The 23186-nt window shown below is 43.9% G+C and overlaps 2 protein-coding genes across 2 annotated transcripts; one reads left to right on the top strand and one right to left on the bottom strand.

Moving 5' to 3' along the window:
• Window positions 1–1150: 1150 nt before the first annotated feature.
• Window positions 1151–4882, top strand: SLC25A6 (solute carrier family 25 member 6). Its single transcript, XM_075427600.1, has 4 exons — window positions 1151–1336; window positions 2340–2826; window positions 3596–3736; window positions 4226–4882. Exons 1-4 carry the CDS (start codon window positions 1226–1228, stop codon window positions 4381–4383), a joined length of 897 nt encoding a protein of 298 aa, XP_075283715.1. The 5' UTR covers window positions 1151–1225; the 3' UTR covers window positions 4384–4882.
• Window positions 4883–6633: 1751 nt separating this feature from the next.
• LOC104326378 (granulocyte-macrophage colony-stimulating factor receptor subunit alpha) lies at window positions 6634–21051 on the bottom strand. The gene is made up of 11 exons (XM_009931161.2): window positions 20946–21051; window positions 20638–20774; window positions 19804–19924; window positions 18124–18253; window positions 17861–18036; window positions 16565–16704; window positions 12857–12889; window positions 11771–11900; window positions 11026–11119; window positions 10299–10380; window positions 6634–7647 (listed from the first exon to the last, which is right to left on the bottom strand). Exons 1-11 carry the CDS (start codon window positions 21031–21033, stop codon window positions 7579–7581), a joined length of 1200 nt encoding a protein of 399 aa, XP_009929463.1. The 5' UTR covers window positions 21034–21051; the 3' UTR covers window positions 6634–7578.
• Window positions 21052–23186: the final 2135 nt, after the last annotated feature.

The following is a 23186-nucleotide window of genomic DNA, read 5'->3' as shown; positions in this document are numbered from 1 at the left end:
GGTCTGTGTGGTACTGCAGCAGAGCCAAGGGCCATGCCTGGCACATCATGTTCTCACAACACGCCCCCCGAGAGAGACGCTCTCATTTTGAAATCCTGCAAAGTACAGACGTGTAAGCAGTGGTTTCAGACACCTCAGCTACTGCGGCTTTGTGGTTCACCAGTCATCTTTCAAAAAACGCTTGGCTTTATTTACTTTTGTAGGAAACATCCATTAAAAGTGAGAGCAGTAACAAAAGGTGTGCGTGAACTAACGCCCTGCAGCTAGAACAATTTCAAGACTTGCTTTTAGGAAGAATAATTTCAGGGAGAAGTTTGGCCGCTAGGAATAAAATTTCACTTTCAGCACACAATAAAATCAGCAGAAATCACTGACGGGAGACCAGGCCTGTCTTTGCAGGGGCAGAGGCTCTGCCGTGAGCGCCTGCTCGGGCAACCTGCAGCACAGCTCCTCCAACTCTCGGCGCCCAAGCAAGCAGCCGGGAGGGACCAAGCTTCCCCATCGCCACCGCGGTCAAGGCCTTCGGCCCGGTTTCGCGGCCCCGGGCCAGTTCAGTGACTGACGGCGAAGCCCGGCGGCGCGACCCCCGGCGCGGCGATGGCGGGAACAGAACCCGCGCAGACAGCGCTGCCTTCGACCGGCGTCACTGCCCCTCCCCGAGCGCGGCCGGCGGGGGAGGCCGCGCCTGCAGCCCGCGGCGGCTCCCAACGGCCGCCAGCCGCCTCGCGGGCGCCGCGGCGCGCGCGGTCGCGCACAAAACGCTTCAGAAAGCGACTGCGGCGAGCGGCGGCCACTCGCGGGCTGCGCCGCGGGGCCGGGCCAGGCGGGTCCCGCAGCGGTGCCGGGCCTGTCGCGCCGCCCCGCCCCGCGGGGGCCGGCCTCCGCCTCCGCCCCCCACCGAGGCGGCCGGCGGCGGGAGGCTCCGGCAGGCCCGAGCCGCCCTGGACGACGCGGCGGTGCGCCACTGGCGCCGCAGGGGCGAGGGCGAGGGAGCCGCGCCCCGCCCCGCCCCGCCCCGCCGCCCGCCGTAACCGCCGCCCTGAGGCGACCCGGCCCCTCCCGCCCCGGGCGGCGAGGCCCCGCCCCCGGGACGGCGCGGCCAATGGGGCGCTGGGGGGCGGGGCCAGCGGGGCCCGGCATTTAGCTCATGCGCGGCGCCGATCCCGCCCTTTCGGCCTGAGCGGCAGCGGCGTCTCTTCCCCGGCGGCTCCGGCGCGGCGCGAACATGGCGGACCAGGCCATCTCCTTCCTCAAGGACTTTCTGGCGGGCGGCGTCGCCGCCGCTATCAGCAAGACCGCGGTGGCGCCCATCGAGCGGGTCAAGCTCTTGCTGCAGGTCAGCGGCGCGGCGGCGCCCGGCGGGAGCGGGCAGCGGGGGCAGCCGGTCGCCTTCCGCCGCGGGCCGGGCGAACGGGGAGAGGGGAGGAAGGGCGGGCGCGCGCCCTCGCGGAACAAAGAGCGCGCGCGAGGCGGTGGCGGCCGGCGGGGAGGTCACGTGGGCGGCGGGCGCCGGCAGACGCGGCGGCGGGGAAGCCGGTTCCGCTATGCGGGGCGCGGTGGGGGCGGGCCGTGGGGGGCCGGGAGGGAGGGGCGGGGGGGCGGCTCCGGGTGTCACTTCCTGCCGGCCCGCTCCCGGCGGGCGTTGGGGGGGGGTGAAGGGCGTCCGCGCGCCGCCATCTTGGTGACCTTCACGTGACGGCGCGGCCGGGCCGCGCATTGGCCCGTAGGAGCGCGGGGCCTGGCGTGACCCCGTGCGAGGCGGGGCGTGGGGCGGCCTCGCGCCCCAAGGTGACTCGCGTGACCTTCGCGGCGGCCGGGCCCCGGGGGGGGGACGGGGACACCGGGCCGGGCCCCGGGGAGGAGCCCGCCGGCCCGGTGCGGCCGGGAGCCCCGGGCATGGCGCTGGTGTCGCGCTTGCCGCGCCTCTCACGGCCGGCTCTGCCGCCTGCGGCCCGGCCTCAGCCCGGGAGTGGCCTGGAGCCTTCTCCTGGTTCATGGGATTGTGAACGGTGTCCAGTGTCGGTGGCTCTTCCCTCCCGTACGTCCTCTGGCCTGGGCCTGTGAGCGTTAACTCGAGCCGATCCCCGAGTTCTTTGGTCTTGGCCAGAGTGCAAATAAATGTCGGTTCTTCTCAAGTCTTACGACTTAAGCTGACCCAGGAGCTTTTGCTGCTTGGAAGTTTGCTGCCAGGGTGGTTTGTCGTGGTGGACAGGCTTAATGTCTGTGCCATCGAGCATTCAGGCTTAACAGCTCTCTGGCTTGTACTGTACGCAGACTAAACCCAGCTGTAGCGCAGGCCTGCCAAGGCATACAGTCAAAATACGTGTTTTTATTCGCAGGTGCAACATGCAAGTAAACAGATTGCCGCTGATAAGCAGTACAAGGGTATCATTGATTGTGTAGTGCGTATTCCAAAGGAACAAGGAGTGCTGTCTTTCTGGCGAGGAAACTTGGCAAATGTCATCAGATACTTCCCGACTCAAGCTCTCAACTTTGCCTTCAAGGATAAGTATAAGCAGGTGTTCCTGGGAGGTGTAGACAAGCACACTCAGTTCTGGAGGTATTTTGCTGGTAACCTGGCTTCTGGTGGTGCAGCTGGAGCCACTTCCCTCTGCTTTGTCTACCCCTTGGATTTTGCGAGAACCCGTTTGGCTGCTGATGTTGGAAAAGCTGGCGCAGACAGAGAATTCTCTGGCCTAGGGGACTGTCTAATCAAAATTACCAAGTCTGATGGTCTGCGTGGCTTGTACCAGGGGTTCAATGTCTCTGTCCAAGGCATCATCATCTATAGAGCTGCCTACTTCGGGATCTATGATACAGCAAAAGGTAAAGTTTCAGAGGGGATCTGATAAACTATTTTCAGAGTTGTGTTGTCTCTTCATGCCTGTTCTTGGATGTTGCTCTGTGTTTGTCTGTAGTAACTACAGTTTATATGAGTGTGGAGGTGGGAGCGGGGTATTGGTACCAACATCAGTGGCACTGCAGCGTTTGTGTCAAAACTGGGGCCTGTATTGATGTCAGCAGGCTACTTTAAATTACTGGTTTTGCACTTGTCCTCAAAGGAGATTTTCCTAATGCCAGCAAAGCATGTCAGTAACTACAGAAAATTACAAGTCTTTTTTTTTGTTTAGTGTGCTACTGTAGTTACATTAAACAGATTTAAGTGTGTTTAGCAGAATGGGATTGAGCGATGCTTTATCAAATCACTTGTTTGTTGAGCTTGACATTTGGGCATAGAGGTTGTTGATACTAGGTTATAGTTTAGTATAATTCACGGGAATAATGACTTAGTGACACTTCCTTCTAAAAAGAGTAGGGAATAGTTAGATCTCTTCTTATGCCAGCCTGAAAAGAATCCTGGTGCCTAGATGTTACTTGTTTTGATTATTGAGAAGAAAAATCCTGGAAATTTCCTTGATTTTTTTTTTTATACGGCTTCAGCGTGTTATAATTTTATCAAATGTCTTGGTGCAATTTCGAAGTGTGGCTTTACAGTGCTTCAGAATACTTTGTCTAGTAAAGTAGCCGTCATGCAGTGAGTGAACTGGAGGAGGAAGTAAAAGATAAAAAGCTAATTACTTTGTTTTTATTGCAGGCATGCTCCCAGATCCCAGAAATACTCATATTGTTATCAGTTGGATGATTGCCCAGACGGTGACTGCGGTGGCTGGTGTGGTCTCTTACCCTTTCGATACAGTGCGGCGTAGAATGATGATGCAGTCAGGACGCAAAGGAGGTAGGCTCTCCGTTTGTGCAGTTCTTTAAGCTGCATTAACAAGATGGAGTGCTTTTTTCCCAGTAGTCATCCCTCAACACTTACACTTCCTTGTTCTGTAAATCTGATTTAAGTTATGTAACATTTAAATGATACAAGGAAATGCAGTAGGGTCATAACTTGCGGTGTTTGCCAGGAGTTATGCTGAGGACTTTTCCTTATAGAATGTGAAATGGACTGCCTGTTTACAGTGACAGATTGAATGAAGGCTAACGGGGCACACTGCAGTTGCCAAAAAGAACACTTAATGTTTTTATTTTGTGACCAAGCTTTCGATAACTAGGCAAGCAGATTGGAAGCTTTTCTGTTGCCTGAACTGGTATTGTGTTACAGCCTTAATGTGCTGTGGCACATTACAGAGTAGCTAGAGAAGTGAAACAGGGCAGTTGTTAAAAACATCTTGGATAGAATTATAGGAGTTAAAAATGACACTCTGCTCTTTTTCTACAGCTGATATCATGTACTCTGGAACAATTGACTGCTGGCGGAAGATTGCAAGGGATGAGGGAGGAAAGGCGTTCTTCAAGGGTGCATGGTCTAATGTTCTCAGAGGCATGGGGGGTGCTTTTGTGCTTGTGCTGTACGATGAATTCAAGAAAGTCATTTAAACAGCCTAATTAGAATTGGAAATCAAGTTGAGCAGATCATGTAGAATAACTACCATTATGGACCATTGACCTTCAAGAAATTCCTGTGAGTCTTATTTATCGGAGCCAGATGATGTTTGTAGATGGGGCTAGAAACTGACAAAGAGGACTGATCCATTTCTTAGTAACATGCATGAAGATGCTGAATCTGGCAATTCAGTGTGGTGATTTTCTTTTTTTTTCCCAGCAGTGAGGAACAAGTGGCATTGGTTCTGGGTCCAATTTAGGCAGAAAAAAATTGTTTGCCTGTGGATCAGTCCCCGGTTTCAAGTCCTATCTTCTAGGACCATAAAATTGTGTTTGAAAGTACTTGCTAACAAATCATGTTCTTTTCCACTTGTACTGAAGCACTATGTACCATTTTGCACAGCTGAACATCTAGCAATTTTGTTCTTAAATTGGGGCATTCTGCTGTAAAACAATAAACATACTTACTCTGTGTTGAAATTACTACATAAAAGCTTTGGGAAAGCCTCTTTTGTTTGAAAACTTGTTTCGATAATGGTTCCTCTGATACACTTACACTGCACTCTGTAACAGAATAAGCTTGATTATTTTTTTTTTAAGAAATAATTGAATGTGAGAACTTTGGGGACGGGGGGGAAGCATGGGTTATACTAATAGAAACCACTCCCATTCTTTGTGCCTGATAGTGTATGATGGGCTGCTGCAAGTGGCTTTTTGCATGATTCTTAGAAATTGATTTGCAACTGCTCATGTGATTTTAAAATGGAGGGGGTTCTTTTGTAGTGGTAGGAGAACCCAAAGTCCCAAGGACAGTGAAAAAGTAATACTTTTGCCCTTGGTAAACCAGCTTAAAATGAAATACTCTTTTTTAAAAAAATTCAATATAGAAAGCAACATGGCATTCATGCAAAAACCCAGGAACCTGGTAAATGCCTTCAACTTCGGAGTAACCTGTGTGTTGTATTGTTGCTGCTATTTGGAAATGCTGATTGTGCCCTTCAGGATACTGTTTGGCCTGATCTGTAGCGGTGGTCAGTACCTCTGTGGAAGGTGAATTTAATCTGAAATGAGCTTTGTTCCAAGAGGTGAAGTTGATGGGGGTTGTGGGAGGGAATATGTATGCTTCTGTGTAGCTGTAAAATACAGATCAAGGTAGGTCAGCCTTCAATATTAACTGATTGTTGTCTAGTTCTGAGGATTGTCAGAAGACCAAAATCAGATCAAATAATTTCTCATACTGCTATTTGAGGTGATGTAATACCTATGTGCTGTTCTTCATATGTATATAATTTTGCTTTTGTACTTTGTAATCTGCAAAGACATGGTGGAGGGGACCAGTAATGGAAAAAGATACTCATCTTCCAATCGTGTTTTCAAGAACTCTCCCTATATCTTAAGAAAGAAACAGTGTGTCATTGTGTGAGTTGTTGGAGGCTGGCTGAGCTGTCTCGAGTTCTTCTGTGTGCCTTCTGAGGTTGGTGTTCAAGATGAAGTATTTAAATTAATGACTTGGCTTTGGCTGATTATTACCTTCCTCTCAGACATAATTTACCTTTTCCTTCGCTGTTGCAGAAACACCGCTTTCAACATCTGTATGTGAATGTAAGTACGTTGCACAATTACTTTGTACACAAGCTAATAGCAAACTTTATGTCCCTACTGCAAGTGTTTTTATCCTGTTTGGTAATGGCAGCGCTCCTGTGGTGCGGGCTGATCATTTGGTGTTGACCTTGCCAATCAACCTGTCATTTCAGTTGTAACTATATTAATTGGAGGGGGCAGGGGAAGAGTTTTTGTTCTATATAAATACATTGCCTCGGGTTTTCTGTGTCAGTGGCTTGAAAGGTAGAGATAATGATAGGATACCTCACTCTGAGTGTGTGGTGGCCCTAGCTTTGTAGGGAAGAACCCAACATGACAGTTACTCGAGCAGCCCCTAAAAGGGGGAGGACATTTTTCACTCCGCATCCCCCCTCCACTCCAGAACTAGATTTTAACCAGAATAAATAGGAAAATAAATCAATGCAAGTGTAGGTGGGTTTTTTTAAGTGGAACTGCAATGTACCTATGCTGTGAGCTCAGCATGTACTACTTGGTGTTCATTTTTTTAATTATGTGGCTTCCCTTAGTCATGCAGCAGCAATTTTCAATGTATGATTATGCAGTGTGGGAACATGAGGCAAACAATAAATGAGACTTTTAAAAAAAGCATTGGTTTTCTGCCTTATTGAAACATTTACTTGCTAATGTGTTTATTTTGAAAAATACTTTTGACAGGAAAACATCTGGAATTTGTACAGGAAAATACTAGCTTCTAAAGTCTATATTTTTAAAAGGCATTGGAAATAGGGCTTGCACACTTTGAAGGCAATAAATAAAATGCATTGTAGAAAGGAAATATTTACATTTAAAATTTAGCTATTAAATCTTACTACAGATTTTATTCCTTCTTAACTGTTACACTGGATTTTTAAGATATAAGTAATATCTATGTGATTTAAGTCCATATTAATATTGCAGAGGTTCACATTCGCGTTGGAAGTACTGAGCTTGTGAAATGGCTGACTGGCAGCCCAGCGTGAATTCTTACTTAGGGCAAACATCATTCCCCATTTTCTGTTTGGCGTAAAGCTTATTGAGTATACTGTGGCAGTTTGGTGTTGCTGGTTGCAAGGCTGAAGGGCAATTTTAAATGCTTTAAATAGCTAGTTTCTGCTCCAGAAAACACACTAGGTAGATAAAAGCAGTCAGCTGGGGAAATTAACTACTGTAGCATTCTTAAGCAGTCCTGTCCTCCTACAGGAAATCGCTGTATTCGGAGGAAGGAAACATCACAGCAATGGAGATGGGAAATAAATACAAATTTCTCTGTTATGGATGAGAGGCCTTGTCTCACATCATGAAGAAAATCTCAGCAAGGTTTAAGCAAGTCTTCACAGTAGGTGTTTGCAGAAGAGCGTAGCTGCTGGGCGTTGTGCTTTTCAACAAAGTGTAAAGAACAAATTTTACTGATTTTTTTCTTTCACTTTTTTCCACTGCTCCATTTTAGGTGGATTTTTATGGGACAAATAGTTTTATAGGTGATGGTATTCACTGCTAGACTGTGCTCTGAAGGACTCCTTAGTTTTCAGGATGATCCATGATTTTATTTCATGTTGGGGAATCCAAGCGTGTTTTCTTTCTGGAAAGTCAGGTCATCTCTTCCACCATAGTTACTTCTTCAGTACAACTCTTTTTTGGTAGATTTACGTATTCTGTCTAAAGAGAAAGAAAATTCTGTAACATGCAGTAAGCTATGGAGTTGCAGTTGATGATCGGAGAGAACATTTCTAAATGTTAGATACACCAGTACCAAAGGGAGCTCGTCTTGGTACATTTACAGTTCAGGATTGTTTGACTTCTAACACGTATGATCAGTGGTAGCTGTTTGTCAGCTGAAGGTAAAAGAACAAAAGTTGATTTAAATGCTGGACAACTAACTTAACAATATAAGAAATTTATTCAGTAAGTATTGTCTGAGTTTTCCATATGTAGGCATTAACTAGACTTACTGAGAGAACATTTTGGTTGCTATCATACCGGTTTAGGTTGGTTAACCTGAAGTTCTGTGAGAGGGGAAGTTGCTGGGCAAGATCATAGTACTGATACAGGACTTGGGGCTTAAAATATTGAGGGGAGATAGATTTTATATTTTAAAAAGGAGGGATAATACTGGAAAAAAAAAAAAGCCAAGAAAAATAAGAGCAGGCTTGCTTGGCCATTCGCAGAGCAGAGCCATGCATGGGCACAGGGTGTGCCTTGCAAGTTCTTGGAACATCTAATTCGGGAAAAGAGGAAAACAATATTTAAAATGTAATTGAGTGAGGGTGAGGAAAGCATTTGAAGTGAGTGACTGAAAAATGAAGGAAGATGTGTGAAATAAAATAAATGCAAGGCGTTTGAACTGAATGAATTGGTTGGTAAGATCTTACCCACAGCGAATAGGAAAGCTGGCAGCTCTTTAACATGAGTGTTAAGGATGCAGGTGCAAACTCGGTGTGGAAAGGTGAGGGTTGTAAATGGTGAGGTTTTTCAGTGATCGAAGGAAACAGGACAAACCATGCGAAAATGTGAAAGGCTGTCAAGTAAGTAGGGACAAATGAGGAAATGCAGGCTTTAAAAAGGTGTGATTGAAGGACATTACAGATTCAAAATAGCTCATGAATATATTAGCACTAAATGCTGGGAAGCAATAATCCTGGTATTCAGTGGAGAAGGCAGTGTCTCCTGAGAACCTTTTTGTGCTTTACTATCCGCTTTGAGGAATTACAGCATTCGATCAGTGTTAGTTACCTGAGTGTGGAGAGAAAAGGTAAAGTAATACTGGGCTTTAAGACTAGATTAAAACAGGCAAAGGAGAGTCTAGAAACTTTATAGACGTGTCAGACTTACACAATACCTTCACAGTGCCTGTTGGCAGGTATGAGGCAACCTGAGCTGAGGGCTTCATGTGGTCTCTGACAGTTACTGCTGAGAAGTTGCTGGCTGTGTGGAAGTGCCGGTGCCACCATTTACAAAACCACATCCACAGTTTTCTGGGTTGTAGTGGAGTGATTTGAGTAACAATTCTGGTAGTGCATGTACAAGAATTTGGAAGCTCCTCAAGTTTAGAAAAAGCAAGCAATCCAGAGGGTCTGCAGTTTTTGAGGGACTGCTTACTACTTTACTAGCAATTACTGTTTCTTAATTTGGTGGACTGTGGGCTGCTGCTCTATAGCCTTAGCTCTGGCAGCCTAATATGGAGTGAGATGTCAGGTATTTATGAATTAAGATACAAACTCATCCAAGTTACCACAGCTACCAAGGTATCCAACTCATCCATTGCTACCTGCCTTCTGTGAAAGCCAAAGACTGTAGGACCAAAGACAACGAAGACAAAACAGCGTGCTGGTGCGTAGTTACCAAAACTGGAAAGTTTTAGTCGCAACAGCTTTGAGGAGTCATTGTAAAGGACTGTTGAAAATTTGTGTGAGGACTTCTGAAAGCCTCTGAAAAGGGTGGTGTTGACCACTGAAACATTGTAGGCAATAAACAGCTAGCCTGACTTACTGGCTTAAAGCACATCTTTGCTTTAGCTGGCCGATATAAAGCATTCCCTTGCAATGAAAACCACTGTTGGCAGAGACAAATCAGAAGAGAAACATGAATGATTTGAAGCCTGGTTGTCATGACATGCAGAGAAAGACGGTGGAATTGAGGTGCTGTTGACAGTGTGCAAGTGTGTAAGATACTGTAAAGGAACGAGGATGAGAAGTAACAGATTTTAAGTGCAATAAAATAGGCTATTAAAAAAGCTTGCTAAAAGTAAGGATGGTTAAACAGTAGAATAGACTGCACATAAGGGTGCTACAGAATATTGGTCAAACACAATTTGCACAGAGCATCAGAACTGTCGTGACTAATCCTGTGCTGAAGCAAACAGGAATGCTAGTTAAGCTGGTGAGGCTTTCCAGCCCTGCTTTTCATGATTCAATGCAACAGTATTTTTGCATGAGCATTGGTCAGACTTACATATATATTCATGTTGTATTGTGATTGTTGATATTTGAAAATGCTAATGGCAAATGCTTCCTTGCTTAGATTATCTGCAAAGTATGAACTGCAACCCAGCAGAACTGGCACATGCAGAAATTATCAGTCACAGTAAAAGTGAGAACTGGCCTTAAAATATGGTTGCAAATATGTACAGAAAATCACTAGTCTCAGCACTGACACAGAGCATTTCTAGTTTCAAAACAGCATACTTTGCACGGGAGCAAGTTAGTTTTTAATGGGCCAAATTTAACTCTCCTCTTCATATGCCAGTTCTAGTCTTTGGCCTATCATGGTTTATAGTTAATAAATTTGACTGATTTGAAAAGAAAGCATACCTGGATATCTTCATCAGCTGATGTATTAAATTTGTCTCTTGGTTGTGGAATGGGAGAAAATACGCTTTTGAAACTGCAATACCTTTGGGCACAAAAAGAATTGTAAGAAATTAAAAATACTGGTAAGATAACTTACACAAACATTTTGTCTTGTACCTTAGGGACACTTTTTACTTTCAAGACTGAATAGCTGTGGCCCTACATATCACAAAGTGAGAAGGAAAATAATTTGAGTGTAGGCTGGTGGGTAACAATTATTGTACTTATCACTTGGGTAACTGAAATTTATTCTGTGGTGAGAGTCACAGTAAATACTTTATTAAACAATGACTTTCAATAAGTCATGTGACATAACTTTCTTCCACCACTCAGTGAGAAGTTTTATCAAAATACTGACACATTCATTTGTCGTAATTCCCTCTTGTCTGGTACTGTATGAAGCCAATGGCTTCAAAGCAATGTAGGTATTAAATGCTTAAAAATAGGAACAGAAATGTTTTTGCAGGATCTAGTGGAATCAATCACTTACTAACATCCTTTCCACCTTTTCCACTTGTAGTGATTTTGCATGTCAAAGTGACATCCGAAACAATGCTGGTATTAATACTTTATGACATTAATAAATAAATTATTTATGTTTGTAGGCAGGAAGGCAGGAAATAGCAGGAATGTGTTTCATAGAAATAACACTATATAGATAGTTTCTGTATCAATAAAGTTGATTTACCTTTTGAAAAGACAATACTGGAGCAGTGTCACTAAGGTTGTTCCAAGTGCTATCGGAAGTAAAATCACAAAAATAGAGGGTTTTTTCCCTTCTCCTGAAGCATCCAACAGAGAAATATTTTAGCATGCCAGAAAGCTACCTTTTGTGACTATCAGTAATGAATGCAAATTTCACCCAATTTTTTGAATAATTTAAAGGACTTCAACTTGACTTTTTACAGAACCTCATCAAAAAGTTCAGCTACACTTGACGCATTTTAACACATTTCAAACACTTAAAAGGTACAGAATTAAAAACAATAAAATCCAGAAAAGGAGAAGAAGAAGCAGAGTCACAGAACGAATAATGGAACAAAAGTGGTGGAAATGTACAAAGAGTGCTGAGGAAAGGGTGAAAAGGAAGATGTGGAAGGAAGGGGATGGTATTCATGGCAAAAGAACTGGAAGGCAGCCTCAGCACTTCGGACTGAAGACAAGACTGGGTCTGTCTCAGCCTGTTCCTGTAACCTGGGCATCTGAGTAACTGCTGCTTTCACAATGCCAGCTACTCAAAGGCTGGTGTCAGCCTCTGTTGCCATAGTACTGGAGCTTCTCCTCTGTGTTAATAATTTCCACCTGGTTACTTCCATGTGATTGGGTAAGAATTAAGATTTTATTCATATCTATGAGCGTGAGAGAGAAAGGGAGGCAAACATGGTAATACTGAAAAAAAAAATCTGTGTTAAAATCATATTTCTTAGTCTTACCAAACTCAATGAGTTTACTCCATTCCCCCCAGCTTGAGCTTACGAGACAGTTTTTTCCACGCGCTCTGATTTTCAGAATGTAATTTTTTTTCTCATTGTAGTTTTGGAATTCATATCTGTTGTTTCTTACCTAAAACCAAAGCAATCAGACTGCATTTCACCCCATAGGCAAATATTAATAAAAGTTTGGGTTTAGATTCCTGATATAGTTTCTATAAAAAACTAACTTGTATTATTTTGTAGGTATGTACTATTTAAATGTTTTTCTCTCCAAATCTAAAACCATAATAAATTAGTGCATCCTGCTATTGAATCCTTCTGGTTTTTGAAGTTTGAAGTTGGATTTTGAAGTTTATTTGGGTCTTTATTTTATTATGCTTTAAGGACACTTTTTTCCCTGTCCTTGTTTGTGGATCCTAAAAATCCAGGAGGACAGAAAGCTGAAACTGGAGAAGTACCCTGTAAATTCACCTTGCAGCATTTGTGGGGATTAATCATGCAGATGTTTCCTGGATGGTGTCTGTCTTTGCTAAACAGGCTTACTGGTTTTGAGGCAATCTAATAACAGATATGTATCATCTGGCCTCATGGTACTTTATACAAAGTCTGGAATCTGCCAAGCCTAAATTTCTTCCCGGGCCAAGAGGACCACGCATTTGTCAGGGGAAGACTGACAGCATGTATTATTTTCCACAGGTTTTGAAGATCTTGGGGTTCCCTCTCTCTAGCTGTCCTGAACTACAGTGATATTTTTCCACCAACAGATATGAGCAAGAGAATGTTTCCAGTTTTTATTAAGGAAAATGTCACATCTGTCTTAAGCAAAATCTATTTGTGCAATAAATAGAAAATATGAAGTTTTGTGAAATGTATGGAAAATTCTGCCTAGTATAAGCTACCCCATCCAAAAGGAATGTATAAAGTTTACACATAAAGATACCACAGGAACATATTTTCCTGAATTCTCATTTCTATACTGATACAAAAACCATAGTTGTAGAAGTAACCATATTTTATATAATAGTATTTATATGCTTAAGTGGGCAAAAGCACAAATTTATATATGACAAGAATATTTACTCTTACAGAAGGATGTTTTTTCTCTTCTTTGGGTTCATCCTGCAAACCAAAGACAAACGTTAATTTTTATTGTTTTCTTGTGAATTAATTAAATATTTCTCCCTCTTTTGTTCTCATTTTCTTGCTTATAAAGATCACAAGTAATCTTAAACTGAAAAATCAGTTGGATACTCTTCTCTAGTAATGTGCCAGAGTATAGCACTTTATTCACAGTTTTGGCTTCCTCTGTTTCATTTTAGAAAAGGAAGGAGACATGATTGTTTGTCAGTGGTTATGAGAAGCTGTGTTTGCCTCGTAAGATATATTTACACTGTGCATTCTCATCCAGCAGAAATATATCCAAATTATGCAAGCAATCAAATCATCCTCCAAACACAGCTTATCTGGAAGCTGTGCTTTCACAATAGTTTGGTAATATGGGGCAGAAAATTGATGTGAACAGCAAAGTTACCCTCCTTTCTGTCAAAGTCTTTGTTAGACATCTGAGTGACACATACTCAGGAGCTTTCCCCGAAGTACTGTGAAGAGCTACTTGCACATCCCATACAATGAAAATGTAACTTAACTAGAATCAGACGCTGACCTGGATCAAAGAACCTGAAAATTCTGAAAAAATAACAGGTTCAAAAATGAGTGAGCAAATCAACAGCAGAGATTTTAGCAAGGATCCCGGAAAACTTTGGAAAGATGAGGTCCTGGGAAAATCTTTCGCCTGTAATGTCAGAAGAATGGCTCGTGTTATGGAAAAGTAAGAAAGATGTTATTGGAAGGAATGTCTCGTTTCATAGAATACACCCAGTATGTATGTTGCATTATAAAGTAGACTAGTATTTCCCCATTACTCATTGTCAGCTGAGGTCTTTCAATGTAGGACACGATGGAAGTCATCAGCCTGTGCTGTGAACAGGGAGGGTGCAAATGAGTTACTTAAACTTTTAGTGTGCTGTGCCATTTTAGTTGGCTTACCTCAGGTGCCCCCTCCTGAAAGGTGTGACATTCTGTGATTCTGTGTATACCTGCCATTTCCATGTAGGTACCTCTGGTACCTCCAGTACCCATACAGAACTTTAAGGGGAATGAGGCACCTACTACTCAGCTGCACGAAGCCTTAGATGCACGTTGACCGTTGTGGGGTATCCGTGCTCCTTTGCAGATACCCACATTAAGGTTTCTCAGCCTGTGAGGTGAATTTCACACCCAAATGTAGGAATCTACAGACCCCCACCCGTTCTGACTGCAGCAGGTAACCTGTATTTCTTTAGAAAAAAACAGTTTGGATGATGTTGCTTTAGTCACGTTGTAACCTATATCTCTGAGTAAAACATTCTAAGTATTTCACACAAGATGCTACTGTCAAATTATACCAGCCATTTGGAAAGCTGCGTGTACTGCAATTGCTCCTTGAAATAGCTACCAAGCAGATACTATTAATGCATGCAAGATACAAAATCCAGGCAATCCAAATAGCCTGCAGGCTACAGGCTTTATTTTGAATTGAGTTTTAATGATGTATTGCATTATTGCAGTTGTATATATATGTTTAACCCTCAGCTGATCTTTCCTGAAATGGTCTGTATTACAAATGCCTGAAGAGTTGCCACTATAGTAAGCTTCTGAGCTGTGGCTGGGAAATAGGGTAGGCAGGGAGCCCTAGTCTGCCACAGCATTGGTGTCATTCATGTGACAGGCTGGAGAGCTGGGCGAAGAGGAACCTGATGAAGTTCAACAAGGGCAAGTGCAGGGTCCTGCACCTGGGGAGGAATAACCCCATGCACCAGTACAGGCTTGGGGATGACCTGCTGGAGAGCAGCTCTGCAGAGAGGGACCTGGGTATCCTGGTGGAGGACAAGTTGACCATGAGCCAGCAGTGTGCCCTGGTTGCCAAGAAGTCCAATGGCATCCTGGGGTGCATTAGGAGGAGTGTGGCCAGCAGGTCGAGGGAGGTTCTCCTCCCCCTCTACTCTGCCCTAGTGAGGCTCCATGTAGAGTACTGTGTCCAGTTCTGGGCTCCTCGGTTCAAGAAAGATGAGGAGCTACTGGAGAGAGTCCAGAGGAGGGCTACAAAGAAGATGATGAGGGGACTGGAACATCTCTCCTACGGGGAAAGACTGAGGGAGCTGGGCTTCTTTAGCCTGAAGAAGAGAAGGCTGTGAGGGGATATTATAAATGCCGAGAAATATCTCCAGAGTAGGTGTCAAGAGGGTGGGCCCAGACTCTTTTTAGTGGTGCCCAGCAACAGGACAAGGGACAATGGGCACGAACTGAAGCATAGGAAGTTCCGTCTGAACATGAGGAAGAACTTCTTTACTCTGAGGGTGACGGAGCCCTGGAACAGGCTGCCCAGGTAGGTTGTGGAGTCTCCCTCTCTGGAGATATTCAAGACCTGCCTGGACAAGGCCCTGTGCAGCCTGCTGTAGGCGACCCTGCTTCGGCAGGAGGGTTGGACTAGATGACCCACAGAGGTCCCTTCCAACCCCTACCATTCTGTGATTCTGTGATTCTGTAATGGTGAAACAGGTATCCCAGGGACAGGAGGAAGAGTGCTATTTCTTGCCTCCTTGTCAAAATCCTAGGCTCACAGAATTTTCCTGCGCTTTGTCCTTAGGGGTATTAAAATCAGGCCCTTTAGGCACTGGGATTTGTGGAGGAGGATTTGATACCTCAGCCTCTCTGCTCTTTCGTACTTGGTGGAAACCAGACATACCTCAGCTATGGCCAAAGACACATTCTATGTTGTTCTGCTCTTTTGCTGTCGTCACTACGGTAAGTTGACAGCACTTTGCCTATAATGTAGGAGAAATCCCATCTCACTTTTGGTACATACATGTTCACTTCTGAGACAGCCATCTTACGTTGCTCTCTTATAGCCAACAGAAAGAAAGAAGCACTTTAGGAACACGATTTGTCTGTCATCTGCCTTGGAAGGAGATGGGTAACACCGCATCTGACTGTAGAAAGAGTAGAGGATAACTCACTGAAAAGCAAACGGATCCATTGCAGACGTCTACCCTAGGCTTGTGTGAACTTTCCCCTGAGTTGCTGGTACCTAATTTCTCAGAAGAGTGGCTTCTGTTTCAGCACCAGTTTCAAAATGGAGGTTGTGGCGTATGTTGTGTAGACAGACGGGGGTTGGGTTGGCTCAACCAGGCTCCGGTGGAAGAAGGGCAGCATCTGAGGGGAGGGCAGTGTCCGCTTGAGGGAAGGCTGCTGAAGGGCAACAGAGCGGGAGAGGCGGTGGAGGAGAGATGTGGAGCCTGAGGGGGGCAAAACAGTCCCATGTGCAGAAGCTGCAAAATGCCATCAGGGTGGCTGAAGCCAAGGTGCCCAGGGAAGCAGGGCGAGCGTGAGGGGTCCCGGCCTGGGCTGGAGGCTGTCACCCAGTCCGGGTCCTCATAGCAGATCCTGGGCTACCGTAATGTGGTCACCTCCTGTGAGGCGTGCTTATGCGGGAGAGCATCTCGGGTAGTCTCCCAGTTTTTGGACAGAGACCCCTCGTAACGTTTCCCTGCTCTCCTCTGCTTTTCTGCTTTACACATCTGATTCATATGAAATAAGCTCGTGAGTGGTGGGATGCAAGGCCAGCAGAGCCAGAGCAGGAGGACACCGCAGCTTAGGAGAGAGAAGTCAATAAATAAAGGAAACAGAAGTTTGCATGTTATAGATATGCATGTATGTAGGTAAGGTGCCAAGTACAAACCAAGAAATTGCATTTACCTTATTTTGTATGCTAATTTCATACTGAAAACACTGTACTTTTTCCACGTGACTTGTACGGGGTGGTTGCCATGTAATTACGCAACCAGCTGAACCTCTAGTACAAGTGACAGTGACATTTAATGGAGGAGTTAGTATTTCTGGAAAGAAATGAAAGAATTAATGTAGACATGGTCAGTAATCAGCCACAACTCGTGTTCATAGTAAAATACACGTGAAGTTGAGGCAACTGATGTACAACTGTGTGGTACTGATGTTAAGAAATCTTGTCTGGTAAATAGGAGTAAAGTACAGTGGCAAAACTTGGGAATATATCACTTCAGTTGTTGGACTTCTGAAGTAACTGAAGTTCATGTAAAAAAAGCATGAAGGATTTTGTGCAATTCAGTAGTGCAATCAGCAGAGTGCTATTTTCTTCTACGTCTAAATTTCACATTAAGAACGCAAGTCTCTGTGGGAAAAAACTATAGGAAATTTTTGTGCGTGTGATAGTATTCAGGAAGAAGACCAAGTCATCTAAATTTGAGTGCCTACAATGTAGTGGACTAGGTGTGACCTAAGTGTCTAACCACTATAGCGAGTGGAGACCTCATCAGTAGTGCCCATGCTGTCTGCAAAGCCGTTTGGCATACGACTGGGCAGGCGTGCTTGGCTGAGTAGCTCTGGGCTTTACAGCCTGCATGGGCTGCAGGCAGGAGTCAGCCTCACGCGGTGCATTTCAGACCGCATAGGACACCCAGGAAGATCCTCATCTTTCACAGGTCCTGGACCACGTCTGCAAGCCTTGTGGATGCCTCAAGTGTCTGAGGGTGCCTCAAACAGCACTAGAGACATGTTTCTAGGCAACTGAATCCTGTCCCAGATATATACCGGAGCTTAAACACCTAGCACATACATAGGTAACCACATACTTAAATAACACACTCTTAATTTGCAAGTTGAACCCTCCTTCTCGTCTTAGGGCATGTAGCTTTTGTGGCTTTCAGAGAGGCGTGGAATTATGGGATAGAGAAATGAGCCCATCAGAAAACTGGCCTTGAAAGTCTAACCATTGCTTTTCATCACTTGGATTCCATGGAAAAGTTCACACTACTTCTCAAAGCCGTTATTTCAGGCTGCTTGTGCCTTTGCTTGTTTTAGTTAATTTTTTGAACTATATTCTGTCAGCTATCAGGAATGAAGTCTGTCCTGCATTGCAGGATCCTGTGATGGCTACAGACCACAGCTCTTCAGAGAAAAAAATCCCCACTTATCCTTATTTTATAAAGCAACAATAAAATTAAAATGTTCACTTACCAATTTTATACAGTGGAATGTACTCATCATAGAACTGGATCAAGGAGTCTTTGCTAGACCCGTTCACCAGGAAGTAAGCTTTTTCAGTCTCTATCCTCACATTTAGGAATCTACATCCCGTGTTTCTGCCGTTTTCATCTTTAGTGTAAAGCTCACATTCCATCACATCATCGTCTCTGTATATAGTATTTTAGTTAAACATGGGCAGTGTGATGTGTCAAATGAGAATTCAGACTTCCTTAGACTCAAGCAGACCTACTTACCTCGAGTTCTGCCAGTAGAGAAAATACTGAGTATCTCCTGGAGCATCCTTGCCTGCCTGCCAAGTGCAGTTCATGAGGGAAACATTATAAATCACGCAGGAGAAGTTTTCAATTGCTGACCCATTCATGCCTGCAAATACAGGAATATCCGTAATGAGGAAAAATCGTGTGACTGCTCTCAGCTGGAGGATCTTGGCACATGCTTGAATATGTGAGAGACCTGCAATTCCAGCTGGTTATTGCTTGAGTTAGGCATGATGACTGAGAAAAAGCTGGACTCACCATATTTTGACTGCCTCTGAACTGTGAAACCTGGGAGCGAGTAGAGCATTCACATGGTTAAAATAAGGCACATTGCTTTTTAACACCATCCTTGGTGCTGCAGAGAGAAGTATTTCTCCTTTAAAAATTAGTTCTCAGCAATCCATTCCTGAAGTGCTTACACACAGCATTTAAAAAGCTGGGACATTTAAAAGCAAGGTGGGGCCCTCTGATCAAACAGCCTCCAAGCTAGAGCTTTCCACCCTGATGTGGGTGATAGAGACTTGATCTCTTCCTTCTCTGGAGCACACCGAAGTGAGAACCTCATTTCTCTGGAAGCTGCCTCGTGGCTGGGCTGGGCTGGCGTGCTCAGCCTCCTTCTCTCTCTCTTTCAGTAATTTTCTGCTTCTTTCTGTGGTGTGCCCCAATTTCAGCAAAAGGGTGGAGGCTTCCTCTGCTGCTGCCCCCAGCGCCCTCCGGCACCCTCATGGAAGCACGGAGTCGTCCCCTGGGGAACTGGCATGAGTGGAGGCTAGGGCCAGCTGGGGAGGAACACCGAAAGCAAGAGTTTTTAAGAGGTGCTGTGTCCTGGCTTGTATTTTGAGGGTCACTGTGAGAGTGTTTCCTCTGTCAAGTCCCCAGGAAGAGGGGAGTAGGGAGTACTTTCTCTGCTCAGATATGAGCAAGCTCATCACTGCTGCAGATCAGTGGTGACTGGGCAATTTTAGTGTACTCTGAGTTAAGAAGGAAGGGAAAAACGAGCCGTAAAAACTTCAGGTTTGGAATTACGAACCTAGGATCTGCCTAATCCCACTTTGACTAACTCCCACATGGGCCAGGCTCGGCATATCTTTGCAAACAGTTGCCTTAGCTCAGTGGGTGCGCAGCAGCTGAGGGAATGTGCACGTGTGTGTTGTGTGTGTGTGTGCGGGCGTGTGCACCCCAGGGCCAGAGGAGGAGATTGCTGCATCCAGTTTGCCCCTAGCTGCTTTCCTCTCTCCTCCCATTTTACGGGTTTCACTGCTCCCCAGACTGTGCCTTTAGCTAACTCTGGTCTGGCTCCTGACAATCTCACCAACAGCCCAGCAGAAAAGCATTTAATAAAGAAATAGGCACCAACATGTTAAGTTGTAACAGCCAGCACAGTTATCTGAAACCACCCTTGAACCACTGTAATTTTGTGGCATTTTGGAGCCCTAGTATGAAAGAGAATAATGCAATTACTCATACATCTGTAGTAGTTTTGCAGAATGGTGGAAACATTCATTACAGAGCAAATAACCTTAGCAGATCTGCAAAAAACGATTTTTAATAGAAAATAAAGCAGTTACCTCCTGGGCAAGGAATTATTTTCTAAGGCTATGTTTGACTTTAAAAGATTGCAACTGCAGAAGACCTTACCCAGACCACAGTCATTACCTCCAGGGATAAAGCTGCAAGTTTTTGAGATGTTTGTGTCTGGCACTTCAATGACAAAGTCTACCCCTTTGTGCAGAGGCACGTATTGTTCCACTGGAAACCTGCATAGTGGACTATTCACCTGAAAAAGAACATGATGTTTTATTTCTCTGTTTTTCCAGTGCTGGTGTTAGATGATGATGGCTGTTGAAGTGCAATTCAAGAAACTCAATTCACATGGCCAAAATCTTGCGTGTATATGTACCTGTTTTAGGCTCAAGAGCTAACTCTTTCCTTTACTTCTTGAGGGTGATGTAGAATGGAGCCGAGTGATCTAAAGCATAACACAAAAAGCTTTGCAGCTAAGGAGTTGAATGCTGCGCTAGTGTGCAGCTATTGGAGAAGGCTGATAGTGCTCCAGTGGTGGAACAGAAGAGGGTTAATAAATGGGGGAACCACAATGGAATTTAATCAAAGGAGTAAGCAAAATAGAAGTCCTCATCTGACCTCCCCAAGGGTAAGAAAGCTGGCATTATACTAATAACCTTCAATAAAGATGTGATGTGATTTTCTAATATGTATTTCTAACTAAGACATCTGCTTTGCTAGGCTAAATAAGCCACTTCTATCTCTCTTTCTATCAAGCTTCCTACTTTTCTGTTTGGATAATGTAGGCTTATAACATAACCTGTGCTACAGGCATGATCCAATTTATTGGGAAATAAATGAAGAACCTGACATAATGAAAATCCATGGCAGTGTTTGGGGAACTCACTTTTTATTTGAAGCGTCTCTTGCTCTGTCTCTCTAAATTCTCTACGAGTCTCATGTGGTCTCACAGCATAGCAAGTTTACCTCTTTTCGTATACTTTCCATATCCCTGTCCATGAGGGTGCATGTGTACTTAGAGAAATTCTTGCTGCTCTCCCAGGACAGTTCCATTTTTCTCCAGTTCATTTTCACGCTTGTAATAGGTGATTCTTGTGCCTCTGCTGAAAGTGTTACAGAAGAAGTTCAGTAAGGATACGCTATTGTTTTCATTGAATGCAGAGGATAGTATCTGTCAGGCTTAAGATGACAATTGCCAGATTAATTGCAAATATCTCTGATAAATTAAGAATTAAACCCTGTCTCTCAGATTATGTCTGCAAAAATATACTTACACCCCATACAGTGAATGTCAGCATGCAAGAGATGAAACAGCATCATACACCACCAAATCATGAAAGTGAGTTCCAGAGTATCAATCATCTTTTCTTCTCTGGAAATAGACAATAAAGCCTTCAGGAAAAAAAAGAAAAGGAAAAAAAAAAAAACAGAAAAGTGATGCCCAAGTGTACTTTGGTTTCTGCAAAGCTTAATTTTTTTTTATGGGAAGAGTCAAAGATGCTGTCTAATTCACCCTAAGAAAATATTCTTTGGAAAATCCAAACAGAGGGTGTGCTTCAGGACGTCTGGCAGGTACCTCTTCTTTGAAAGAACTGAATAGGCTCACTAGTATCTATTACAACACAGCGGTTTGAGATAGAGAGGCCACAGACTCTCGTTATGATACATATACTCACTCTATTCGGTGAAGAGACCATGACTTAGGATTACTGTTGTCCCACATATCTGTCTGAACCATACCATCAGAAAGTCAGGGTTTCTTGCTTTCTGATCTTGTGAACATCACTGCACATTTTCCTGTGCAGTGCTCCAGCTTCTGTTGCAAAGTGAGCATTTAGGCTGGCTTTCAAGGATTTGTTGAAAGCACCTTTTGGGAAGTGGATGGTTTGGTTTTTGGTTGTGTCAGGGTGTGGATGACTCGCTTCTCCGTGAGTGCTCTGTTAGAGCTGGCATCACCACCAGGCACATTCAGAGCCTGTACCTGCTCCTGCCATCGCAGCTGAGAAGTGCATGGAAAATGGCCATGAGATCTGAACTGTCTAAGCAAAGCAGGAAGAGAAAGGCCTCCATCTCTGTCAGGTTTTAGCAGGAATTAAATGCTGACCTGCTTACCTTTTTTTAACTGTGGCAAATCTACATTCTTGCTTGAAAGGCTTTTGGGGCTGATTTCAAGATCTCACATGGTAAGGCCGTAATAGTCCTTAAGACAATGTTTAGAGCAGTGCTCTGAATCACTTCTCATTCTTTTCCTGGAGGCAAAGATCAAAGCTGACTGCAGACGCATCGTTGGTTTTATATATATTATCTATTAATTTCAGTGCTATTTTCTATCATCTTTTCTTCTTTTCTTTTCTGACAAAAGATCAGCTAAGAACAGCTTTCTGTTCAGAAAAGTACCTGAGGAGAAGGAATTTTGGTGGTCCTTTCCGAAGGCAATTTGGCACTGGATAGCCCTGGATTCAGCTGCTTTTCCATCATCCTGAATATGCCAAATATCAGCTTTTATCATAAACTCGAGGACATTTCTGTCAGTTCCTGACTAACTGAATTAATTTTTCGTTTTTGCACATGGTCCCTCCCTTCTCATCTCTTTTAATGGAAAACCGAATATACTGAAGAATCCCAGTTGTTAGATGTAGTTTACTGTATCTCACGATTAAATAGGATACTTTTTCCCTGCACTTTCTTTGTTTTCATTTGTTTTGGGTCTAGAAATTCTTGAATCTTACAGTAGACTTTATTAAACTTCAAGGATGTCTGCTCTGTAATCAAAATATGATGCTAGCTCATAGAATATGTCCATAATTATTTTAAACTAATATAATTACAGTGATAAACAATTGAACTTGGGCTATAAAATACACTTGAGAGGCTAGGAAAAATGCTGAACATGCATAGAGCTATTTTAGAGAACGTGACTCTCAAGTCTTCATGTACAGTTCTTTTGAACAAAGATTTACACCATTACAGTGTACACCTTCCTTTGTGGTATTTCTGGTCCTCTGCACCAACAACTTTCCTTCTGTAAGTTGTCAACATTTTCTAGAACCTACTGCTGTCTTTGTGTGTTTTTCAGTCCAATTTCCGGAAATGACATGGTATATGCTAATGATCCCTTTCAAGGAGGAATGCTACAAAAGATGAGATATTTTCCAGTGTTTCTTTTCCCTCTTGACTTGCCTCCACTATGTCTTGATAATGAAACAAGCCTATTAACATACCTGCACATATCCTATGTGGGATGAATTTTGATATTAAAACATCTAAAAATATCTACAAGTAAGTATTTACATAAGCACAAATTGTTTATGCTCCCATTATAGTCAATGGAGATATGGCTGAATTCCATTCACTGCTTCTGGTACACATAAAAAATTTCTTACTATTTGTTTTAAAGCCTTTGACTATTACTATACAGAAGTCTTATTAACCTTTTTAGTATCTTCCTATTTTCTATATATTTGATTTTCTGTTTCCCTGTGCTGAGTTTCTTTGATTTGGAAGTCTTTTTCCTA

This window comes from Opisthocomus hoazin, chromosome 1, assembly GCF_030867145.1.
Source record: "Opisthocomus hoazin isolate bOpiHoa1 chromosome 1, bOpiHoa1.hap1, whole genome shotgun sequence".
NCBI classification, from domain to species: Eukaryota; Metazoa; Chordata; class Aves; order Opisthocomiformes; family Opisthocomidae; genus Opisthocomus; species Opisthocomus hoazin.
This window is presented reverse-complemented; position numbering and strand designations above follow the sequence as displayed.

Coding starts and splice junctions, on each gene's coding strand:
- LOC104326378 (XM_009931161.2), bottom strand. CDS start 21,033: ATGATTGATACTCTGGAACTCACTTTCATGATTTGGTGGTGTATGATG. Junction 20,775..20,945: donor TGACATTCACTGTATGGGGT/GTAAGTATATTT, acceptor TAACACTTTCAG/CAGAGGCACAAGAATCACCT. Junction 18,254..19,803: donor TTGCAGCTTTATCCCTGGAG/GTAATGACTGTG, acceptor CTGTATTTGCAG/GCATGAATGGGTCAGCAATT.
- SLC25A6 (XM_075427600.1), top strand. CDS start 1,226: ATGGCGGACCAGGCCATCTCCTTCCTCAAGGACTTTCTGGCGGGCGGC. Junction 2,827..3,595: donor GATCTATGATACAGCAAAAG/GTAAAGTTTCAG, acceptor TTTTTATTGCAG/GCATGCTCCCAGATCCCAGA. Junction 3,737..4,225: donor GCAGTCAGGACGCAAAGGAG/GTAGGCTCTCCG, acceptor CTTTTTCTACAG/CTGATATCATGTACTCTGGA.